The sequence below is a fragment of the Plutella xylostella genome, chromosome 2, assembly GCF_932276165.1.
Source record: "Plutella xylostella chromosome 2, ilPluXylo3.1, whole genome shotgun sequence".
In the NCBI taxonomy this organism is placed as follows: domain Eukaryota; kingdom Metazoa; phylum Arthropoda; class Insecta; order Lepidoptera; family Plutellidae; genus Plutella; species Plutella xylostella.
This window is the reverse complement of record NC_063982.1, coordinates 1,788,204-1,812,433: the sequence shown is the minus strand read 5'-3', so window position 1 is coordinate 1,812,433 and position 24,230 is coordinate 1,788,204. Positions and strand designations below refer to the sequence as shown.

Below are 24,230 nucleotides of genomic sequence, written 5' to 3'. Positions count from 1 at the left end.
TGGCCATACCATTATTAGGCTAAACAAGATTATGCGAAATAAATTTTTACTAAACGAGATTTATGCCATACGATTTTCGGCGAAACGAGACTTTGACCAAACGTTACTATGCAATACGAGATTAGGCAAATAAATCTTAGGCCAAAAAAGGTAGAACCCTTCTTTTGCAATAACATTTCTTTTAGCAGTAAGCTGGTGCCCTTTAATTTTTTAATATAATTTGTCTATATATACGAGCAGAAACTTATCCTTGTAAACAAAATCGACTAAAACAAACTAATGCATACATACTTATTATTACATAGGTATATGTATAGGTGTGGCTGCGCCACCGTTAAGTATAGGGCACTATTCAATATACGGTCAGTGTGCTACAAGCCAGCAGTCGTTTCACTCATCTCCCGTATATAACAGTGGCGGCGAGTGTGTTAATTACCCACATTAATAAATAAAAATGGCCGGTCCAAGTTCAAGTGCGTTTTTCGGAAACTTTTTACGTTTTGACCACACAATACAGGACTGGACTTCTTATAAGATGCAATTAAAGCAGTGGTTTTTAGCAAATGACATCGATGCATCTTCGGACAAGGCGGGAGTGAAGAAACGTGCTATCATGCTGAGCGCATTCAGTGAGAACACCTATAAACTAGCAAGCAATTTAGTACTACCGAAGTTACTGGAGGACCTGAGTTTCGACGATATAGTGAAGGAGTTAGACCAACACTTCACACCACGGCGATGCGGGTTCGCGGAGCGGTACCACTTCTACGCGGCGGCGCAGCGCGCGGACGAGACGCACGCGCAGTGGGCCGCGCGCCTGCGTGGTCTCGCCGCGCATTGCAATTTCAAGGACTTAGAGAACTCATTACTTGACAAATTCGTGATGGGAATGCTGCCGGGTGCCGAGCGGGAGAAGATGTTTGCCATGGACACGAAGGACCTGTCCCTGGCAAAGGCGGTCGACGTGGCGGAGAGCGTGCGGTGCGCACGCGCGGGGGCAGCCGCGGCGGCCATGAGCGCGCCGCCGGGTACCCTCAGCTCTGATCCTGTGTTCGCGATAGCGAAAGGCTCCGACGGCAACCAGCCGGCTAGTGATAGTGAAAGGTGTTCAGTGTGTGGCCGCAAGAGCCACAAGTCCAATCAGTGTCGGTTCGCAAGGTACAAGTGTACCAAGTGCAACATGAAGGGTCATTTACGTAGGATGTGCAAACGAGTCAACTTTGTGGATTCTGGCGAGGTGGACCAGGGCGATGACGATGGTGAGATTTTGCACATTCGTTCTAATAGAGGTGCACCAATGTCTGTAACTATAAATATCAGGAATATTCCCTTAAAGTTCGAAATAGACAGCGGTTCGGTAGTAACAGCTATATCCGAGAAAACTTATAACATGTATTTTCAGGATACACAGCTAGTGTCAAGCCGAAAAAAGCTAATAAGTTATACAGGGGGAAACATTAACTGCTTAGGTATAGCAAAATTGCCCATTACTTATTTGGATGTCACTAAAATACTCGATGTTTACGTAATCCAAGATGGCGGCCCGTGTTTATTAGGACGTGATTTTATATCGCAGTTTCATTTAGAAATAGCTCCAATAAAATATTGCAATGGCGAATATTCCGATAACAAACTGATTGAGATGTTATTAACAAAGTTTTCACATACCTTTTCGGATAGACTAGGTTGTTTTAATAAGTACACAGTGCGTTTGCAGTTAAAGGAAGATGCAAAACCGATTTTTATGAAATCTAGACCAGTCGCGTTTGCACTAAGAGAAAAAGTTAACAAAGAAATTGAACGCTTGGTACAAATAGGCGTGATTGAACCGGTAGATTACTCCGATTACGCGTCTCCCATTGTTCCCGTTTTAAAAAGTAATGGGTCAGTCCGTATTTGTGCAGATTACTCTCAAACAATTAACAAACAGCTGTTCGTTGAAAAATATCCGCTGCCCACTGTGCAAGAATTGTTTTCCAGGCTTCATGGTGGCGAACAGTTTACTAAGTTAGATATGTCTAGTGCTTATAATCAGCTGATTTTGGAAGATACAAATAATATAACTTGTATAAACACGCCTAAGGGATTATTTAAGTACAAGAGGTTAGTATTTGGCCTATCTTCAGCTCCGGCTATTTTTCAAAAGGCGATGGAGAGTATTTTGAGATTAGATGGCGTGTTATTTTTCTTAGACGACGTGCTTATAACAGCACCAAACAAGTCAGAACATTTAAAAAAATTGGAAGCAGTACTTCAAATATTTCATGATGCAGGTCTCACTTTAGGTAAAGACAAATGTGAGTTTTTTAAAGATGAGATAACGTATCTTGGCTACATTATTAATAAACATGGCATTAGGAAGTCACCGGAAAAAGTTAAGGCTATTGTGCAAGCCGCGGTTCCGACTAATGTTTCCCAGTTGCAATCTTTCTTAGGTCTGGTCAACTATTATAGAAATTTTGTACCTAATGCATCGTCAATGCTTAGTCCGCTTTATGATCTCCTGAAGAAAAATAAAAAATGGTATTGGTCTACAGAGCATTGTAAGGCATTTAGTGAGATAAAAAAATGTCTTGCATCTGAGAAAGTTTTAGCTCATTTTGATCCCAATGCAAAAATTATATTAACAGTCGACGCTTCTCCAACCGGATTAGGCGCGATATTGTCCCAGGTAGGACCCGACGGATTAGAACGTCCTATATCGTTTGCATCTCGAACGCTTAACGACGCCGAAAAAAAATATGCTCAAATTCAGAAGGAGGCTACCGCTATAATTTTTGGTGTCAAACGATTCCATCAATACTTATACGCAAGGTCGGAACCGTTTGTCTTACGCACCGACCATAAGCCTATCGTGTCTATATTCGGACCTAATCACGGCATTCCTGAGGTATCAGCAAATAGGCTACAAAGATACGCAATATTTCTATCTGCATATAATTATGTTATAGAATTCGTAAGTAGTAGTAACAATAGTGCTGATTATTTATCGCGCGCAACAAAACCGGGTTTAATGAACAATACCGTTAGCAACAGGACGGCAGACACGGCGGCGGCGGCGGCGGGGCAGGAGCCCGACCGCGCTGCATACGTCAACTTCGTGGTGGAGGGGGCATTGCCCATCACGCTCGATCAGCTGCGTCGCGAAACAAATAGTGATCCCGTATTGAATGAAGTTATTCAGTGTGTACTCAATGGTTGGCCACGAAAATGTAATAAACCGTATTTAAAACCATATTTTCTATGCCAGTCCCAACTTTCAGTGGAAAAAGGTTGTTTAATGCGAGGCCATAAGGTAGTAATTCCTGAAAGTTTACGTCATCACCTGTTAGCTGAGTTACACGGAATGCATTTTGGGATGGTTAAAACTAAAGCCGAGGCACGATCAAAGTTTTGGTTCCCGGGTCTAGATAAAGCCATTGAAAAATTAATTAGCGAATGTCAGGTATGTGTAGGTACGCGCCCCTCCCCGCCGCGCGCCCCTCTCGCGCCCTGGCCCTACCCGGCGGAGGCTTTTAGTAGAATCCATATGGATTTCCTTGGACCAATACAAAATCATATGTACCTAGTGATCGTAGACGCTCACTCAAAATGGGTGGAATGTTTCGACATGAAATCGAATACTACATCGGCCGCAGTAATCGGTAAATTGTGTTATTTCATGTCGACCTTTGGTATTCCCCATACTATTGTTAGTGATAAACGCTCAATCGTTTGTTTCGGAGCAGTTTGTAAATTTTTGTCGCCTAAATGGTATCGCGGTAATGACGTCACCGGTGTATCATCCAATGAGTAATGGGCAAGCAGAGAGCTATGTAAAAATTGTAAAAAAAGGGTTAAGGAGTGCACTTCTATCAGGGCGAAACCAAGACGAGATTCACTGTAAATTATTACAATATTTATTTCAATATCGTAACTCGATACATTCGAGCACGGGGCAGTCGCCGGCACAGCTGGTGTTCGGCCGACAGTTGAGGTCGCGCCTCGACTTGTGCCTCCCGCGGTCCTCGCCTGCGTCCAACTCGCCTAATCTCATCGAACATAAACAGTCCTTACAGAGTGATTACTACGGGGGAACAATACGATCAGACTTTGTGCCGGGAGACATTGTTATGTACAAAAAATTTGTAAACAAAAATAAATATCACTGGACAAAAGGTGTTATTGTAAAGAAGTTGGGCGAAGTGGTGTATTTACTCAAGGACAATGAAAGTGATGCACAGTTAAAAAGGCATAAGAACCAAATATTTTTATATAAAGAAAAGCCAAGTAGTAGTCTGAATGAACATTTTGATTTTGCTAACGACTGCTATCAACACGATGATAGGGTTAATGGGGAGGGGGAGTTGCCTGTAGAAGGTACTCCTGAGCAGAGGCCAGTGAGCGCGGCTCCAGCAGCCGCCCCGGCGCAGGGCCCCGCCCGGGACGACCATAGTCCAGTCAGAGGAGCCGGGCTGACTACCATGCTTTTAAGAAATGTTCCTAAAGTAGATTATAAGAAGTTCTTTTAGGTTTAAGTGTCAATTGTGCTATTGTTAAAGTATAAGGGATAACATTTAGCTATTGGTGGAGGGATATTACATAGGTATATGTATAGGTGTGGCTGCGCCACCGTTAAGTATAGGGCACTATTCAATATACGGTCAGTGTGCTACAAGCCAGCAGTCGTTTCACTCATCTCCCGTATATAACACTTATGCACACGATTGTAATCCCCGAAGGGTAGCCTGAGGTGACTCGCAAGCGAACCACTCGCTTTTCGCTGTACAAGAAACTCACGTGATAGATCGCAAGCCCGTGTTTGAATTCTTTACGAAAACTATCAAACCTGAAGGAAAAGTAAAGTCTACTTGCATGTATTAGTAGTAAATAAATCTGACTCCTTATTCTCTTTAAGCTGCGTACAGACCGGCCAAACGAACGGGTATCGTTGACCTTCGTTGCTGCAATCTGCCCTGTATTATGTATGATAAATATCCGTCGTTGAGCGTTCGTTAGGCCGGTCTGTACGCAGCTAAACAGAATGACAATGTTACCTATTAGGGGTCAGTTGTCTTTGCTCCAAACTGTACTAGTATTAGATACAGATCTAGATCTTAGTTAGTAGATCCTGGAGACCTAGTACTTCTGGTAGCTCGATGTCCTCTAGACGGATGGGTGACGGGTCGAATGGGAACATTACGGAGAATATCATCTTCAAGTCCATTAGGAGGTTTTGCTGTGGACAGAAAACAGATGTGTTAGAGAAGAGTTGTTTTTTTATTATTATAGGGAAGTGATCATAAAATACAAGTAAAGTCTTGAAATAGATTGCTAGTGGCATAATTTTTATTTTATTTTTAAGCTTGTGTGTTTTTGTTATGCCTAATACATAGTCAGTTTTTTTTAGTATTATTTGGTGTGTTGATTTGTGTGCTATGCGTATTTTTGGAACGTGAATAAAATCAGTGCCTATATTGTACGGATTTACAATCCGCACACAAGGTGAAATTATAATATCATCTGGGGTTCCTGAGTTACTATGTATATTATTTGTATATTTCCCTATGTGTAATATGTGTCCCTATGTTTTCGTATTTATTGTGTACTAGCCGTTCCCGCGCGCTTCGCTTCGCCATAAAAAGTTTTCCCGTGGGAATTCCGGGATAAAAAGTAGCCTATGTTCTTTCCCAGGGTCTAGACTGTATGTATACCAAATTTCATTCAAATCCGTTCAGTGGTTTTAGCGTGAAAGAGTAACAGACAGACAGACAGACAGACAGACAGACACAGTTACTTTCGCATTTATAATATTAGTAAGGATAGTAAGGATAAGGATAAGGATAAGGATATATCAGGGCATTCAGGTTGTTTAAACAGTGCACTACTGTAGGTGTAACCGAGAGACTTCGGGGTCATTCAAAAAAAACTTTTGTACTACAACTTGCAAATATATATTTTTTGCAACACCCTGTATATCCGTGTCCTACATACCTTGTCGGCGCCCTGCGGGTTTCGCTCCAGCATGCTGCGCTGTATCTCGTGGATGAACTCTTTTGTAACTTTCACCTCGTAGTCTTCCGCCGGGGTGTACATGTTCAGGATCTGGGGGAAATTGTGGTAGATTTGTTAGGGTTGTGATATAAAGTTTATTTACTTAGTAAAAATAATTTAATAACTACCTAAGTGGGTAAGTAAATAAGTTTTTGAGTCAGGTTAATCTCCTAGACTAGAGTCGCGCGGGTGTATCGTAATGGGGGAACGGCTTAATTGTTAGCCCTTCTCCCACTACGCGACTCTCAAGCGACGCAACCCATGATCGCCTATAAAAACGGGTCTTCGACGCGTCGTTGACTCGTCAAATATATGGGACGAAGGGTTGCGTCGCAGTCGCGTCGCTTGAGAGTCGCGTAGTGGGAGAAGGGGCTTACACTCCGTAAATATTCTGTCTTTATGAAACAGAAATGTGTGTGAGTATCTCTCCGGACTTCTGTTTCTATTTCCTTGAATTTTGTCCAGCCATTCATCTATGCGTCAAAAGATCATGAATGAAGTCAAGGACATCTTTCGTCGCGTCTCAAAATGCGGACGGTTTTATTTTTGTTTTTTTATGTGACACACCGTCTTGCTCGTATTTTGTTTATCTAAGCACTCACCTTACAAACTTGCATGACATTCAAGTCGGCGCACATCTCGACGGTGCTCTGTACGTCCGCCATGGACTTGCGCGCTTGCAGCAGGTGCACGGCTTGAGTGATCGGCTTCAGGAGGTGCAGGATCTCTTCCACCTGGAGATTGAGAGGTTTGGAGGTTAATTGAGGACGATATTGGTGGTTGTTAATTCAAATTCAAAATTCAAATTCAAATGGTGGTAGTTATGATCAATAGTATATGTAAAAAAAAAGTTTCATCTACAGCAACAATCTTTAAACTCGTATAGTCACGGCTGACACGTATACTATTCCCAAAACAGAACAGATTTAAATATGACGTATCTTCAGCGAAATGGCTGACATCTGGCATTTATGAAAGAATGAGAAAAAGTCAAGATACATCATTTCTATTGTAAAATCCGCTGATAGAAATCAGTGAAGCAGAAAAAGGACATCAGTGAACGCCGAAATCTATATGTGAACAAGGATCATATTGTTTTCGTCATCATCTTCGTTGGCACAATACCAAGATGACACCGTTTCTAGATAGGTACTAGTCCATGTAGTTTCTTCGTCCAAACACCTAAGAAGTGGCTATAATGATGACTTACGGTCTTCTGTCCGTGCTCAGCCATGTTCTCCTTGACCCAGGTCTCTAGATGCGACATGTTGTATCGTATCTGCAGCCCCTTGGCCCAGCAACACAGCTCTACCTGGCTCTACTAGTAAGAGCATGTGGCGACATCTATAGGTATAGCCTCGAAGCAGTACCGAAAATTGCCGCTAGATGGCAGTGACGCGTGAATTGTGAGTTTCTACATCGCGGTATCGAAGTATTTACTGTTTTGCTATAATTCGTGGTTAAAGATCGTGAATTATGTGTTTCTACATCGCGGTATCGAGAGATTTATCGTTGCGCTAAGAAATATTGTCATTGGCACCGTCTTTTATGTGTCAAAACACCTGTAAAAACCTATAATGAAGACTTACGGTCTTCTGGCCGTGTTCAGCCATGTTCTCCTTGACCCAGGTCTCCAGATGCGAGATGTTGTATCGTATCTGCAGTCCCTTGGCCCAGCACAGCTCTACCTGGCTCTACTAGTGAGGTGTGTGGCGACATCTATAGCTGTACTAGCTTTGATGCAGTACCGATGATTGCCGCTAGATGGCAGTGAAGCGTGAATTGTGAGTTTCTACATCGCGGTATCGAAATATTTACTTTTTAATTATTTAGTTTTTGGATACAGTGCCCATGGTATCCCATGATGAAGCGTGAATTGTGAGTTTCTAGATCGCGGTATAGATGAATTTATGGTTGCGTTGGGGTAATATTGCCATTGGCACCGTCCTTTATTTGTTAAAACACCTGTAAATAGCTATAATGAAGACTTACGGTCTTCTGTCCGTGTTCAGCCATGTTCTCCTTGACCCAGGTCTCTAGATGCGAGATGTTGTATCGTATCTGCAGCCCCTTGGCCCAGCACAGCTCTACCTGGCTCTACTAGTGAGGGCATGGGGCGACATCTATAGCTGTACTGACGCAGTACCGATAATTGCCGCTAGATGGCAGCGAATTATGAATTTCTACATTACAGTAGCCACGATGCAGTAACAAATACAGCCGATAGATGGCAGTGAAGGGTGAATTGTGAGTTTTTACATAGCGGTATCGCAGGATTTACTGTTTTGCTATAATTCATGGGTAAAGATCGTTAATTATGTGTATCTACATCGCGGTATCGAGGGATCTATGGTTGCGCTGACTTTTTGGGTAATATTGCCATTGGCACCGTCTTTTATGTGTCAAAACACCTGTAAATAGCTACAAAGACGGTCGAATGGCGTAGTGGTTAGTGCCCCTGACTGCTATGCTGAAGGTCCCGGGTTCGATTCCCGGCTGGGGCAGATATTTGTTTAAAGACAGATATTTGTACTCAGGTCTTGGGTGTTGATATTTATATTTAGTATCTATCTATCTATGTATTTGTGTAGATATATCAGCTGTCCGACACCCATAACACAGGTTCTGCCTAGCTTGGGGTCGGATGGCCGTGTGTGAGATGTCCCCACATATTATTATTATTATTATTACAATTATGACTTACGGTCTTCTGTCCGTGCTCAGCCATGTTCTCCTTGACCCAGGTCTCTAGATGTGAGATGTTGTATCGTATCTGCAGCCCCTTGGCCCAGCACAGCTCTACCTGGCTCTACTAGTGAGGGCATGTGGCGACATCTGTAGCTGTACTAGCTTTGACGCAGTACCGAAGATTGCCGCTAGATGGCAGTGACGCGTGAATTGTGAGTTTCTATATCGCGGTATCGAAGTATTTACTGTTTTGCTATAATTCGTGGGTAAAGATTGTCCGTGGTACCGTATTTAATGTATCTATAGGATTTAAGCACCGTCATCTTAGTAATAGTCAGTACCGAATACCGCCAACAGATGACATGGTAGCTCGAATTGTGAGTTTCTAGATCACTGTATCGATGAATTTATGGTTGCGTTGCGGTAATATTTCCATTAGCAACGTGCTTTATGAGTCAAAACACCTGTAAATAGCTACAATTATGACTTACGGTCTTCTGGCCGTATTCAGCCATGTTCTCCTTGACCCAGGTCTCTAGATGTGGCTTGGCCCAGCACAGCTCTACCTGGCTCTACTAGTGACGTCATGTGGCGACATCTATAGCTGTACTAGCTTTGACGCAGTACCGAAGATTGCCGCTAGATGGCAGTGACGCGTGAATTGTGAGTTTCTACATCGCGGTATGGAAGTATTTACCGTTTGGATATTTAATTCTAGGATTAATTGCTCGTGGCACCGTCTTTAATGTATCTAGAGGATTTAATAACCATCATCTTAGTAATATAGTAATAGTCAGTGTCGAAGACCGCCGATAGATGGCAGTGTAGCGTGAATTGTGAGTTTCTATATCGCGGTATCGAGGGATTTGGTTGCGCTGATTTTTAGTGAAATATTGTCATTGGCAAAACACCTGTAAATAGCTATAATTATGACTTACGGTCTTCTGTCCGTGTTCAGCCATGTTCTCCTTGACCCAGGTCTCTAGATGCGAGATGTTGTATCGTATCTGCAGCCCTTTGGCCCAGCAGCAGAGGTCTCGGCGGAGAAGTAGTTGGTTGAGGCTGTAGGCGCAGATGAAGTAGAATAGCTGGAAAAGAGAGTAACGGAGTTAATGTTGTTGGTATGTTATGATATGGGAAAAAAATATATTTTTAAATTGAAATATCGTTTATTTGACGTATTATTATTATTATTAAATTCTTTATTGCACAAAGTAAATTGGTACAAAGGCGAACTTAATGCTAGCAGCATTTTCTACCACACGTACACTTTTACAATTATGTATTTGTCAATAATCATAATATTACTCTACCACCATTTCACAAATTTTACTTGGTCGTTATAAAGAAAGCACCAGTGTAGGTATCTATAGGCATTACGTGACGAGAATAGATTATTTTACTTTGTTGATATTAAGACAGAACCAGCGTAAGTGCACGGCTGCTTTTGGATAAGTCAAATGGGAAAGACCTTTTTAATGCGGTTTTTCGTATAATTGAACTGAAAAACCTGACCTTTTACAGTATCATGCCACTCTGAGAGTCAGTTTTCATTGCAGAAGATTAACAAAGGAATACTTGTAACATCCCTGTTTTTCATCCAAAATTTTCACACAATAATTCATTTTATTTAAGGGCCCGTACAGGGTGACGTGCCGCGCCAATTTTGGGTTTTCAATGCTCTTCACACAGCACACGCAGTGACACGCACACATGTAAGTTTGCACAGTGGGTCGATAAACTTTTACTCGCCAACTTTATTGACAATTATGTTCAAGTACATTTTGGGTGATTTTAGGGTAAGTAAGTATAATTCTTACTTACACTGGTAGGCACCAGGAAAGAGTAGAAATTAATAGGGGTGCCACTTTACTCTATACTCGGAACCCGATTAGCTTTCTCAAACAAATGTGGTATTTACTTGTAGAAAGGTAACTAAAAGTATTAAAGTGTAGATAATAAGTTTCGGGCATCCTCCAGCCAACTGAACCCCGACGACAAAGCAAAGTAAATACATAGTGTCGCAAAACTGCTATACTAAGCCAAAAGGGGATGACTCAAGGGGTCATTCTGAACAACTTTTGTTCTACGAGATTTGCAAATTCGCGAAAAAAAATATTCGTTTTCCATGGTAAAAAGTCACATGTCCAACAAAGTTTCTATGAAAAAGGTTTTTTTTTGTTAATTTCCAAAACTCGTAGAGCAAAAGTTCAGAATGACCCCCTGTCTTACTCCTTTTTACCCGACGCGTGTTTTGAAACTATACAAGGCCAGAACGCAGAGGTTGGGACTGCTCGCGTATATTTTCAAATTAAAATGGTGCCATTATTTACTTGAAAGTATACAAGGCCATTACGCACTAATCGCGTATATTTTCAAGTAAGTTGGGCCAAAATTATGGCTTGAAAATATACTGTAGCAGTTACCACTGCGTACTAATCGTGTATATTTTCAAGTGCCAAGCGGCAATGCGAGCACTTGAAACTATACATGATTAGTTACCAGGTAGCCCTTTTGAATTGTTGCTCTCTCTTTCTTTCATGCGAAATAGTAATTAGTCTATTGGTTTCTAAACATTGATTCATTATTCCGCACTTGGCATTGTTTTCTTAACGCGTTTTTACATCGTACAGTTAAAAAGTAAATTGATTTAAATTAAACTGTAGAACTGTTGTAAATATTAAAAGAGAAAAGGGTGTAGAACAATTCATAAAAGACAATTACGGTGAATTCAAAATTTGATAAAAATAGGTTTGTAATAGGGTAATACCTACTACAATCACGAGCAATAAATAAGTCCAAGTAGCAAAAAGTCAACACCAAATTACCCCAATTTTTTTAAACATTTAATGTAGAATTTGATCAAAATGTACGTTTTTAGTTGGTTATAATAATATTTTGATGCGCTGTTAAATGTATTTTAATATTGCCGACGAGCTATTGTCAATGGAACTTTTTCATTTCTCGTGAGTGTATTGCTATTAATTCATATAAATAATAAGATATAAGTAAGTAACTTGCAAGTATGATTGCTATAAATATTAATTTATCAATCAAATTAGAGCTTGTTCATATTTATTTATTAACATTCTATAAGTATGACAGGCAGATAAAGTAAATTGTAGTCATGTACATTTACCGAAATAGTTAAGCAAATCAGAATCAGCATGTAGGTACAAATTATATGCGACAAGTACGCGAATAAAGCAATGTGCGTAATAGCAATGTATATTTTCAAGAACGATTCAGTAATTCCCAACTTGAAAGTATACGCGATTAGTACGCACAAATCGTGTATATTTTCAAGTCAAATAATATTTTTTTTTCACTTGAAACTATACAGTGCTAGTACACTATGGGTGCGTTCTGGCCTTGTATAGTTTCAAAACACGCTTACCCGACTGCCGAAGGAGGAGGGTAATGTTTTTTGATTGTATGTATGTATATATGTATGTTTGTCTGTTTCTTTGTTCCCTCCTGTAGCCTAAACGGCTTGATAGATTTTGATGTATGAGGTATTGTTAGAAGCGTATTGATGGCGCGATGGCTATAGGCTATGTGACGTTCCATTAAAATGTACATAGCGCCCTCTTGAGGACATAACGTGATGATCGAAAAAATAATAATTCAACTTTGCCGTGTAAGGTATCAAATGAAAGGACTTGATTTTCACATTACAAAAATATGCATATTGAAGGTATTTAAATAACAACACCAAAATTATTGAAATAAAAAATGATCATGAACTACCTACCGACGTAAAATTTCATAAAATAAAAACAACTAAAAAGTTACAAATAAAAAAATACAATTATAAAAAACTAAAAACCTGACTGTACGCTAAAAACATGAAAACGAGTCCCAATGTTAATGGAAAGTATCGCAGGCGGGGACCAACTTGACCGCCACTCAAGGCCGTTTTCTAAGTAACATTCAGCTAAATGGTGAACCCTCTGCTGGTATAATTTGTTTATATACCGCTTTTTCAATACCTGTAAGTACATTTTTTGGCAGCATAATATTTTTACTTAATTTTAGGGTTTCGAACGTCAAAAGAAAAAAAGCAACCGTTATAGGATCTCTTTGTTGTCCGTCTGTCTGACTGACTGTCTGTCACCGCCCTTTTTCTCAGAAACGGGTAAAGATATCAAGCTTATATTTCGCATAGATGGGGAGTACCCCAAAATAAATATTATGGTACTCCCTGTCCCACACAAGTAAATTGGGGCTTATATTTTTTCCAGTTATTTTGATGTGTATCCTTTTTTTTTCTTTGTTGTTTTGTATAAGTATGTGTTTCTTTTCTTTAAATCTGTATTTTTTTTGTTGTTGCTGTCTATGTGTCGAAAAAATGTATCTTTATCTTCAAATCACGCCATCTATCGTTTGTTTTTTTTGTGGCTACTGTCTATAGAAGAAATTCCGTCATTGACAATTTTACGTTACGAATTTATTTTTATTTATTTTATTTTTATTTTTACATTTTCGTGGAGAATCAACAGCATTTTGTTAATAAATAATTATTACTTATGAACACATAACAACTTGATGCCATTAACAGAATGAACTTAGTAAACCCAGTAAACCTAACACATCCAGAGGAAAAACAAAATCTCTTTCTCTCTCTCTGAAAAACATACTTAATAGCCCAAACTCGAAGCTTTTAGCTATTAACATCTTTGAAATAAAATTGAGCCACCACCGTGTTACTGCCCTCATCAGATCCTCACGAGACCATACCTCAACCAGCACCAAGAGACTGTATTTTTGATCCCTAACCTAATGTTCGTGCGTATTGTCATCACTTAGATCCATTCGCTATATTCCTGCTCCTCATCAGACCTTTACGAGACTGTAATATCACGAGAATATTGCACACTATCTAATTTACTTTAATGTATTGAATATACTGGAAGAATTATGCTTCCTCAATTTCAAATCAAATTATGTTGGTGTCATAAAAGTTGAAAAAGTGCAATGACAACCAATGTGCAGTGATTTTGTATCTGTACACGATAAGATCGCGAGCTGTCAGTGCTGCCTAAACCGACGTGACCCTTCTTTGGAGGCCAGCGGCCAACTGAGTCAAACGTCACTTGTGTTTATGATTTTATAACACAGAAAGCCGCCATAGATATTTGTATGAAGATTTGAGGGAAAAAAATTGCTCAAGTTTGGGATTAATTTACACAAAATAAGTGTGTGTTTATTAAAAAACAAGGTATTTAGCGCCTAGTCCAAGCCTTTAACTTTATAATATGATAAAAATCATATGAAAATTCTTTATAATTACGACACAGTTGTTACAATACGGGAGTGTGATTGACTGGTTTTTCTTGATATTCTGAAATTAATTTACAGTTATCCATAATCATTTACTTAAATTCGAATGATTCAGCACCTAGCTAGACTCTTCAACTACCTGTGTGATTTTTTTCAAGGCTGTAGAGCATCATTTACTACATAATTCTATGACAATGCCAACCCTCGATTCCCTATTGCAGACCCTTAATACACCAAAAACCAACCTGCTTGAACACAGTAGTATGCAGCGGTTTCGGAACCGACGCCCTAGTCAGCTGGTGCTGTAACAACGTCAGCTCATGCTTCAATCTAGCCGGTCCGGGCGCCGCGGCGGGAGGCGAGGGGCGTCCCACGCCGAGACCGCTGATCTCCTCGTGTTCGAGGATGGCGGGGAAGATCAGCCGCTCGAGGTTGTGCTGGAGGAGGTTTATTAGGCCTGTGGGGGGAAAGAGGGGGAGGTTAGAAAGATAATTATTAAATCACTTAACTTAACCTTTCGAGTGTGTGTTGTATCAACTGTACATTATACAGTCAGCGACTGACTTATCTGACCGAAACATTACCTCTTTCACCAGACTTACTTAGATCTTACACCAGCTATTTAATCCAGTAAAGAATTCCGCTCTAGACGAAAGCGAAAATGATAGCGAAAGATGGCGACGGATGGTGAAAGTATTATTGTTGTCATAGCGATCTTCTTCTTAAGTCCTTTAACTCCTAGTGGAGCATAGGGCCGCAACTACAGCTTTCCACTTCTGACGATCAGAGGCAGCAGCCACAACTTCTGGCCAGTTCATATTGATCGACTTGATCTCCTGGGCTAATGTCCTTATCCAAGTTATTCTTGGGCGCCCTATCCTTCTTTTTCCTTGCGGGGCAAACACTAGGGCCTGCTTTGTGAGGCGAGAGTCCTCCTGCCGCAACGAATGACCTATCCAGCGCCATTTTCGATCGAGGATCTCTAAATGCGTAGGTCTCTGGTTTGTGAGAGTCCAAAGGTCTTCATTTCTGATGGTTCGTGGCCAAAATATTCCCAGAATTTGTCGCAAGCACTTGTTTATAAATTGTCATAGCGATAGTGTTGCCAAATTCATTCGCATTTGCTTTCGAGCTCTATGAAGCCGAGCCGAGCCTTCTGTGGAGATCAGGCTCGCCTTAACCCAAACGCGAGTTTGCTCGTATACACGGTGTCTCGTCAGCCTTTGATGAACCACGCCAAGTCAGTTCGTGCTAGTATGCGTCGTTTAACGCACCATTATACACATAATATGTCAACAAGACAAGCCTCATTTACTTATTGTTTATACCAGACAAAAAGGCACTGTTGTCTGTCTGTCACTCACTCTGATAGATCCAGACGGCGGTGTCGCTCAGCACCTGTCTGTACTCGCTGAGGTCGAACACTCGCAGACACTGCTGGTTCTGCCGCGGGGTGTTGGACGTCTGGTAGATGGCGTCGCCGCTGTACTGCCGCAGGTTGTTTAGGAGTCTGGAATGTGGATGGGGAAGTTTTAATTGTTAATTATGTAAGTTTTGGTATACGATAACCACAAATGGAGGCAAAGAAATATTCAAGGATGCATGGGACGAATTTATACTAGTTTAGTCTATGAGAGAGTAAAGGATCCTTTAGTGCATTTCTCGAGTTCATCTTTTGTACATGATGTCCCATCGTTTTCAGCATTGCATTATCATTATCATGCATTTTTCTATTTTTTACGGCGGTTTATTCTGAAATTCCACTAAAATTCATTCAGCAATTTATCACAAAGAGTTACATTACCTGAGCATGTTAGCCAGCCACAGAGTCTTGTACTCGACGCTGTCGGGTTGTCTCTTCAGGGTCTTCTTTACTCCGCTGCGCACCGCTTTCATAAGCTGGAGAGGGAGAAAATAACCGACGTTATAATTAAGACAGAAAGAAAGAAACAAATTAGGCACACAGCTTCAGGTACAATTATTGCTCTGTGATGGCTACTTGGGCCATATATGGAACATTTGTTTATAATGACGAGCTGAGTCAAAAGTGGTGCAGAAAGCTTTTCACCATGTCCATCCGAACGGAGAGTACTTTATAAAAATTTACGTTCATCGGAAAATTTTATATTTATACGATGAATAAACACATTAGACTTTGACTTCGACAGCTAAAACACTTTTCTTCCACGACTTTTGGAAATGTCGCTATCCTGTTTTATTTACCACAAAATATATTGGTCACGGCACCCTGCATATAAGATGTAATAACCCCCCTATATGTAAAACTATAATAACCTGGTGCATCTTGGGCTCGTCGTCCACGTGGTCCATATGTCGCAGCATCATGAACAGTATTTACTAAATACTAAAATGACTAGCTGAGTCAAAAGTGGTTTAAGCTTTTCATTGTAAAACACATAGAGTCTTACCACAAAAACTTAGTATTCAACAGATGTTTAGTGCTGTCAAACGCCTACAAAAACTAACAAATCTCATTTTAAATACTAGTTAAACAGTTTTTTAAGTTTTTGTGGTAGCACAGGTAAGCTATATCAATAATGTAAATTTTACGATATTTTTTTAATTTCCGACCAAATGGCGTAGGACGACCGAATGGCGTTGTGGTTAGTGACCCTGACTACTGAGCCGATGGTGCCGGGTTAGATTTCCGGCTGGGGCAGATATTTGTTTAAACACAGATAGTTGTTCTCGGGTCTTGGATGTGCCCGTAAAATGGCAAGAGGCCCGCCCCCTATTACATTGGGACTAACATAACGCTCTGGCGAAAAGTGGGTGCAGCAATGCACCTCTGCCTACCCCGCAAGGGAGTACATTAGTACAAGGCGTGAGTTTTTTTTTTTTATTTCCCTATAATAGCTAATAGATAAAATACTGTAATAACCTGGTGCATCTTGGGCTCGTCGTCAACGCAGGCACGGCAGCAGGGTGATGGCTACTCGGCTGCCGCTACACAAGTTCATTATCGACGTATATAAACGTCACTATATTCACCATAAATACAGCGCTGTGTTTATCAACGCCGATAACGAACCCGTGTAGCCCACCAGGGCTTACATGTTGAGAATGACGAGCTGAGTCAGTGAAACAGTAATCCACTGAGCTTATCATTCTAAACCACTTTTCTTCCACGAATTTTGGAAATTTCGCGATACTTTTTCACTACCCTATAAAAATCTTGGTCACGGCACCCTGTATAAAAACTGTAATAACCTGGTGCATCTTAGGCTCGTCGTCTACATGGTCCATGTGTCGCAGCATCATGAACAGTATGTAGGCGGGCAGACAGGGAAGCAGGGTTATGGCTACTCGGGGCTTCAGGTCTGTAAGGGAAAGTATTTGATTGTTAGGAAGTACGGGACAGATTGAACAAGAGAGACTAAGTGTGGTATGGTAAGAAATGTTCGAAATAAGTAGTTTATTGCACAGAGAAAAGTCAAAAAAATTATACGTGTTTTGCACATGGACTGAAACCTAACTATATAAGCAAGTTTTGGTAATATTTTAGATATTCCGGCGTTTCCGGTGTCAAAATAGGTTCAAATCTAAACATATCCGGCAGAATGACGTTTATGATTAATTTTACATTTTCTTCCTTTTCAAGCCTCCATAGGTACTATGAGGGACAAATGCAGAAGTACTTCTGTCCCTCATTTGAACCCGGACATACTATATGCGGAACATATAGGAATGAGCCTATATGTTGCGCATATAGTATGTCCGTAAGACACTACACTCACCGGTGATAAGTCTGCGCACGATCTTGCCTTTGTCCTGTATCTTGTAGTCGAACAAGCCGAGTATATGTGTAGCATATAGTATACAACGCGTGACGACGTCTGCAGTTGTCCGTAAGACACTACACTATTTACTTTCACACTCATAACCTATGACTGTATTAAACTATGCAGTTGCGGAAGCCTCCAGACTACGTCACACCTTATAGAGTGCCCTAATGCCCCAAAGTGCAGTCAAGGAGACCTGATGAAGGCCAATGACCTCGCAATATGAGTAGCAAAACACTGGAGGAAGTTAGCTTAGTGCATTTACACGATAGAAGATTAAACGTTCGTGACTGAGCTCAACTTAAAAGGGCCAGCTGAAAACCAAGCAGCGCTGTGGACTTACCTACTGTCTACAGCATATGCTGAGCTGGTGCCGTTTTGTCACTCTAGACAGCAACCTTGTTTGTTTTATTTGTTCTGTATATGTATCATTATCTTTATTTTGTTTTTTTTTCTTTTTCTGTCTTTATTATTCTTTTTCAGTGTGTCAAAAAAATATTTCTTTCTTTCTTTCTCACTCACCGGTGATAAGTCTGCGCACGATCTTGGCCTCGTCCTGTATCTTATAGTCGAACATGCCGAGGTAGTCGCGTTCTTTTTTGCGGCTCACGGGGGCTACTTCAAGCCCTATGGACTGGTTTTGAGGTGCTAGGGACACTTCTGTAAAGAAATATATTTTTGATTAAAAATAACATAAGCTTACCAAAAAAATTACTATCTTTAAAAATAATAACGTCTCCATTTAAAATAACATCAAACGATCTGTGGTAGGTCGCTCCCAAAAAGTAGCAAATCAAAATAATACTTTACAACAACACATGTTTCGCATGGTATCAACTTGACATGTAAAAAAAACATGTGTTGCTAGCCTAGCATGGGGCAGAAGCAGCGCACATCAAGAAGTAAAAAAAGATTTACGTCGCGGTCTATGTCGAAACCGCGCGATGTGAGTGAGCGCTGTGTAAAAGTACTGTCACGTTGACGTGCGCGTCTTGCGCGCTGTGCTAGCTCTTCAGGTGGTAACTGATAAAGAAATAACAAAATACGCAAAAACTCACCATTGCTCTCTATAAGCGTGTCAATATCCTCCACTCCCAACTCCTTCAGCTTGGCGACAAGTAGACGGATCTGGTTCTTGTAGCGACGGCAGCTCTCTGATAGCTTCTCTACGCGCTCCTGAAAGTTATATTATAGGAAGTTTAAACATAGACGGATAGGTATTCTTTCTTTATTTGTACACAAACAAGATAGTCAGAGTAAACAGTTAAAATAGCGGTGTTTTTGCTTTTTTATCTAAGAATAGAATAGAATAGAATAGAATAGAATAGAATAGAATAGAATAGAATAGAATAGAATAGAATAGAATAGAATAGAATAGAATAGAATAGAATAGAATAGAATAGAATAGAATATATCTTTATTGAACACCACAAATTAAAACATACAAAGAGAACTTATAAACTAGGAACAATGAACAATAGGCGGCCTTATCGCTAAGAGCGATCTCTTACAGGCAACCTTATCTTAGAAAAACCTTAAAGCTTATATAAGAAGTAAACACGATACAACATTAGAGCTGTTATCTTACTTTACAGGTTGGAAAAATTCTAACAAATAACGTCATTATTAGGCAAGGAAGTATTTCAAAATAAGTCTGAACTTGTTACTTCAGCTGTTTTGTACTAATATTCTAAACATCTATTTTTTCTGAAATTTGTTGAATATGTTTACCTGTCATCGTGGATGTAGGTGTCATATAATAATAGGTACACCCAGTATAACACAAACAGGAGTGTAATAAATTAAAACCATTTTTTTCATATATTTTATAAACCCGATCAGTTTAAAACGTAGCATAGCTAATTAATTAGTTAGTAGTCTTGGTCACAAATAAGCTTACCTGTAAAGCCAAGGTCTCAGCAGCCAGTTTAGTGATCTCATTCTGGGCGAACTCCGTCGCCCGGCCCTTCGTGTCTTGACTCAGATCTGCGCTCAGCAACCTACAAGCAAAACTAATATTCACGTCTGCACTTTTTACAATGATCTATTACATAAAATGTTGATTTAAGAATAAGTTTTATACATTGATAGGGCAGAAAGCACTGAATTGTTAGATGGAATAAAAAGAGCTTTTATGGTTTTGCGATGGCCCTGAAAAGGATTATTATTGTTACGTATAGCACAGTCCTGAGAATGGCTATTGCGGTTACATGGTAGAGCCCTGAATAAGGCTTTTATAGTTTTATGGCTTAGCCCTGAAAAGGGCTGTTGTGGTTACATGGTACAACCCTGAGAGGACTGTACGGTTTCATGATATAGCCAGTTACGTGGTATAGCCCTGAAAAGGGCTTTAGTGGTTACATGGCATACACTGAAAAGGGCTGTTGTGGTCTCATGGCATATCCCTGAAAAGGGCTATTGTGGTTACATGGTATAGACCTGAAAAGGGCTTTCGTGGTTACATGGCTTAGCCCTGAAAAGGGCTTTTGTGGTTACATCGCATAGCCCTGAAAAGGACTGTTCTGGTTACATGGTTTAGCACTGAATTGAGCTGTTGTGGTTTCATGGCCTAGCCCTGAAAAGGGCTGTTCTGGATACATGGTGTAGCACTGAAAAGAGCTTTTGTGGTTACATGGTATAGCCCTGAAAAGGACTGTTGTGGTTTCATGGCCAAGCCCTGAAAAGCTCTACTGTTGTGGTTTCATGGCTTAGCCCTGAAAAGGCTTTTGTGGTTACATGGCATAGCCCTGAAAAGGGCTGTTCTGCTTACATGGCATACCTTGAAAAGGGCTGTTGTGGCCACATGGTAAAGCCCTGAAAAGAGCTGTTGTAGTTACATGGCATAGCCCTGAACAGAGCTGTTGTGGTTAAACGGGATAATCCTGAGAAGGACTGTAATGGTTACATGGCATAGCCCTGTAAAGAGCTGTTATGGTTACATGGTATAGCCTAGAATACGACTGATGTGGTTACATGGCATAATCGTGAAAAGGACTACATTTACATGGCGTAGCTCTGAAAAGAGCTGTTATGGTTACACGGTATAGCCCTGAAAAGGGCTGATATGGTAACATGGCATAGCCCTGAAAAGAGCTGTTATGGTTACAAGGTATAGCACTTAAAAGGGCTGTTATGGTTACATGGCATAGCCCTGAAAAGAGCTGGTATGGTCCTTTATTGGTCAATTTTTTCTTCAATGTTCTGATGATTACGTGCTTTTTGCATACCAGTTGCTCTGGAGTGGTAACATGGCAAGAATAGCATTTGAGGATGGATGATGTGGTTACTATGATCGACTATGACAGAAATGAAAATGTTAAGAGCACAAATATTATGTAGGAGTGAGTAGGTATAAAATTATCGAATATTTACTGTTCTATTTTTTACTTATTCTGTTCACAATATTTATGTCAGTAACGTTACTTACTTCTGGTATTTCTCGTTTTCTTCCCTCAGGCGGGTAATTTCTGCCTTCGTTTCAGATATGTGTTCGGAATAGAACTTCTTTTCCGCTGTCAGCTCCTCTTGTAGTTGTCTGTAAAATAGAATAAAATTCGATACAATTTTGCATACACTTTATTTCAATAGAGGGTGCAAAAAGCCTTCCAACGCTTCGTGGTGAAAGAATGATCCTGTCAGATTGTCTTTGGCTGACTGCCCGGGACGCATCGGACGTATATAAGGTACAGATGATACTTCAGGGAGGTTCCTTTCCTTTTAGAACTCTCTGTTTTACACGCTTTTTTACTTAAATCCATTGTGCTTGTGGCAACCGTAGACAGCATACTTATGTTAGCCAACGTATAAAACTCACCTATTAATGCCCTTCTGCGCTTCATACGCCGAAGCTAACTCCCCATCCTCGTTGATGATGTCCACATCGGCCCCGTAGTTGGACGTGGCCAGCGACTTGAGGTTCACCGTCTGAGGGAGACTGGAGTTAGGACTCTGGACTTAGGAGTTTGAGGGGTCATCCGAGACGTTTGTAGCTCTATTTGGAATCAAGCGATAACGCTCTAGTTTGGGGTAATGATACTAAGTCAAGATATTTTGTGCCAAATAAATATAACTTCACAACCGAAAAAATTATGAATAAATTCATTCATTCATAACCTCATGGTGCTTAATGGATGAAGACTGTTGGACATAGGTCTTTAAATGCAAAGCGCAACGCTCGGCTCCCGGGTTCTATCATCCAGCGATTACTCCATATTACTATTAACAATAGTAGTAATGGTAAAAAAAATCTACAACGTTACAATTCTAACTACGACAAATAGTAAGTTGATGAAACATCACAACACAAAAGTAATTTTGGTAATACTAAGAATTAAAATGTAATTGAAAATTGTACCTAAAGTGGTGTTAAAAATACAATACTTAAAGAAAAAAATAAGAAGTACCCATGCAATGTCGGCAACGGATGGCGTGTTTAAAAAAAGAACGAAAACAAATTAAATTAGTTAGAACAAAAACGATACAAGTTAATTTACTACACAACTGAATATAATAATCAGGTACGGTCAGGTGCAAAGAAACCTGACCCTCCTCTCATACTAACAATGCTTCTGAGGGGGGTCAGGTTTATCTGCCCCTTACTGTACCAGCTGCAGCTGTAACTACACTCACTAGCAATTAAAAAGATTCACTTACAAAACGTCGACACCAAATGACCCCAATTTTTTTAACATTTCATTTTGATGTTGGTCCAAATATTTTCATATTTATTTGGTAATATTCTGATGCGTTGTTAAATGTACTTCAATATTGCAGACCTTCTTCCATTAGAGCATGGTCTTATTGTACCATGCATCAGAGGTAAGGTGTGAGTGCCAGTTAAGTGGAGGACTCGCTAAGACTTTTTTGTTTAGGAGTAATTTGGTGCTATCGCCACTGGAACTTTTTCATTACTCGTGAGTGTATATTATCACTTGTGTATGAATAGAGGACTTAAATTAGTAAAACCAAGACAAAGCCGTGATACATAATATAATATTATCTACTGTTTAGTTTCCATCTACATACATAGTTTACTCACAACATTTTTGAGTGCTTTTTGATACCATGGTTTCTGTCGTGGGGTGGGAAAAATACAAGTTAGATCTAGTTACTAAAATAGCAAAGTTAGTATATATCAGGTATACTAATATTACATCCAAAGGTAGGTTGCTGAAATATATTAATTATGCAAGTGGAGGGATAAAATTTAATGCACTGAACTTTATCTTTCCTTCTTACGAGTATTAAACGTTGACTAAATAAATAGTCCTGGTTCAGAACCGCTTGTCCAGAGATTCATACATATTAGTGTTATTAAACTGTAGTTATTAAACTGCCTCTGTGGTCTAGTGGTAGAAGCTTCGCTTCATGGCCCAGAGGTCCCGGGTTCGATTCCCGGGTGGGACCATCAATTTGTGTTTCTAAATTGTGGTTCTAAGTTTGGTTAGGACATAGAAGGCTGATCACCTGATGTCCGAAACAGTGAAACGATCCATGCTGTCGGATGGGCATGTAAAAGAAGTCGGTCCTGCGCCTAGCTCTCTCCAGTCGTGTCGGTCAATCCGTCCCATTGGGTTATGAGAGTGATGGAACAGAGAGTGCTCCTGTGTACTGCGCACACACTTGGGCACTATAATCTACTCCTGCGTAGATGGCTGATCTCAAATGAGATTGGCCGCCGTAGTCGAAATTCGGCTAGGAGGACATTATTATTACATATTAGTAGTCCAAAACCGGCACTGTGTTTAGTCTACGTTTTATAATTAGGGGATAAGCGTTATTTTAGCTCATCTCACAGTAACTATAATCTATTAGCACAACATATAAGTTGTTTATTTTTCGCCAAATACCTTGCGTATATCTGGGTACAAAAACTTGCTACGATTTTGAGGCTTATCCATATCCATAGCTAAATATTTTTAACACACTATACAGTTCTCATTTGTTTAATTACACAAATTCAGCGAAATTATCGCAATTCATCACTTTACTTATCACATGCACATTTGATAATCTGTTTCATCAACTATCTGCATTAAGAAATCTTTTTAGTAAATCATTTGAATCCACAGACTTATAACTTTGGACTATTTAAAACTATTACAGACAAGGTATATTTAAAGTATTAAACTGTTAGTTCTTAAAAGACACCTTGGTTGTCCACGTTATAATGTCCGTAAGAGATAATTTTTGACGATGTTTACCTCTGATATGTCCAGTTAATGTAAATATTAGTATCACAGACAGATAAAAGTGAGAAAGATAACAAGTGATACTGTCTGTTTTGATAATTTATTCATAACGACAGTTTCGTGGTCATAAATGTATTTTTAAGTGCATGTATTTTAGTTTTTCCGAAGATGCAGATGGGCTGGAAAGGTTCGCTTAAAAATTTGGTATTCTCAAAATGTTGAATTGTTAAAT

At 40.0% G+C, this 24,230-nt stretch overlaps 2 protein-coding genes across 2 annotated transcripts in view; one reads left to right on the top strand and one right to left on the bottom strand.

Moving 5' to 3' along the window:
* Window positions 1-299: 299 nt before the first annotated feature.
* On the top strand, window positions 300-4,183 carry LOC119692854. The gene is made up of 2 exons (XM_048622530.1): window positions 300-1,259; window positions 4,050-4,183. The coding sequence occupies exons 1-2, from the start codon at window positions 455-457 to the stop codon at window positions 4,061-4,063; spliced, it is 819 nt and encodes a 272-aa protein (XP_048478487.1). The 5' UTR covers window positions 300-454; the 3' UTR covers window positions 4,064-4,183.
* Window positions 4,184-4,698: 515 nt separating this feature from the next.
* LOC105383718 (unconventional myosin-Va) overlaps window positions 4,699-24,230 on the bottom strand; it is a 72,305-nt gene continuing 52,773 nt past the window's right edge. Inside the window, exons 29-42 of the mRNA XM_048622588.1 lie at window positions 22,846-22,878; window positions 21,622-21,731; window positions 21,235-21,342; window positions 19,708-19,807; window positions 18,866-18,983; window positions 18,330-18,467; window positions 17,236-17,345; window positions 15,809-15,903; window positions 15,369-15,514; window positions 14,250-14,461; window positions 9,660-9,809; window positions 6,636-6,767; window positions 5,974-6,084; window positions 4,699-5,218 (exon numbers count right to left, since the gene is read on the bottom strand). Of these exons, the coding sequence (XP_048478545.1) occupies window positions 5,090-5,218; window positions 5,974-6,084; window positions 6,636-6,767; window positions 9,660-9,809; window positions 14,250-14,461; window positions 15,369-15,514; window positions 15,809-15,903; window positions 17,236-17,345; window positions 18,330-18,467; window positions 18,866-18,983; window positions 19,708-19,807; window positions 21,235-21,342; window positions 21,622-21,731; window positions 22,846-22,878 (1,692 nt within the window). The 3' untranslated portion in view covers window positions 4,699-5,089. The remainder of the gene's footprint in view (window positions 5,219-5,973; window positions 6,085-6,635; window positions 6,768-9,659; window positions 9,810-14,249; window positions 14,462-15,368; window positions 15,515-15,808; window positions 15,904-17,235; window positions 17,346-18,329; window positions 18,468-18,865; window positions 18,984-19,707; window positions 19,808-21,234; window positions 21,343-21,621; window positions 21,732-22,845; window positions 22,879-24,230) is intronic.

What these genes read in the sequence shown, in the direction of transcription:
- LOC119692854 (XM_048622530.1), top strand. Translation starts at nt 455, where the DNA reads ATGGCCGGTCCAAGTTCAAGTGCGTTTTTCGGAAACTTTTTACGTTTT.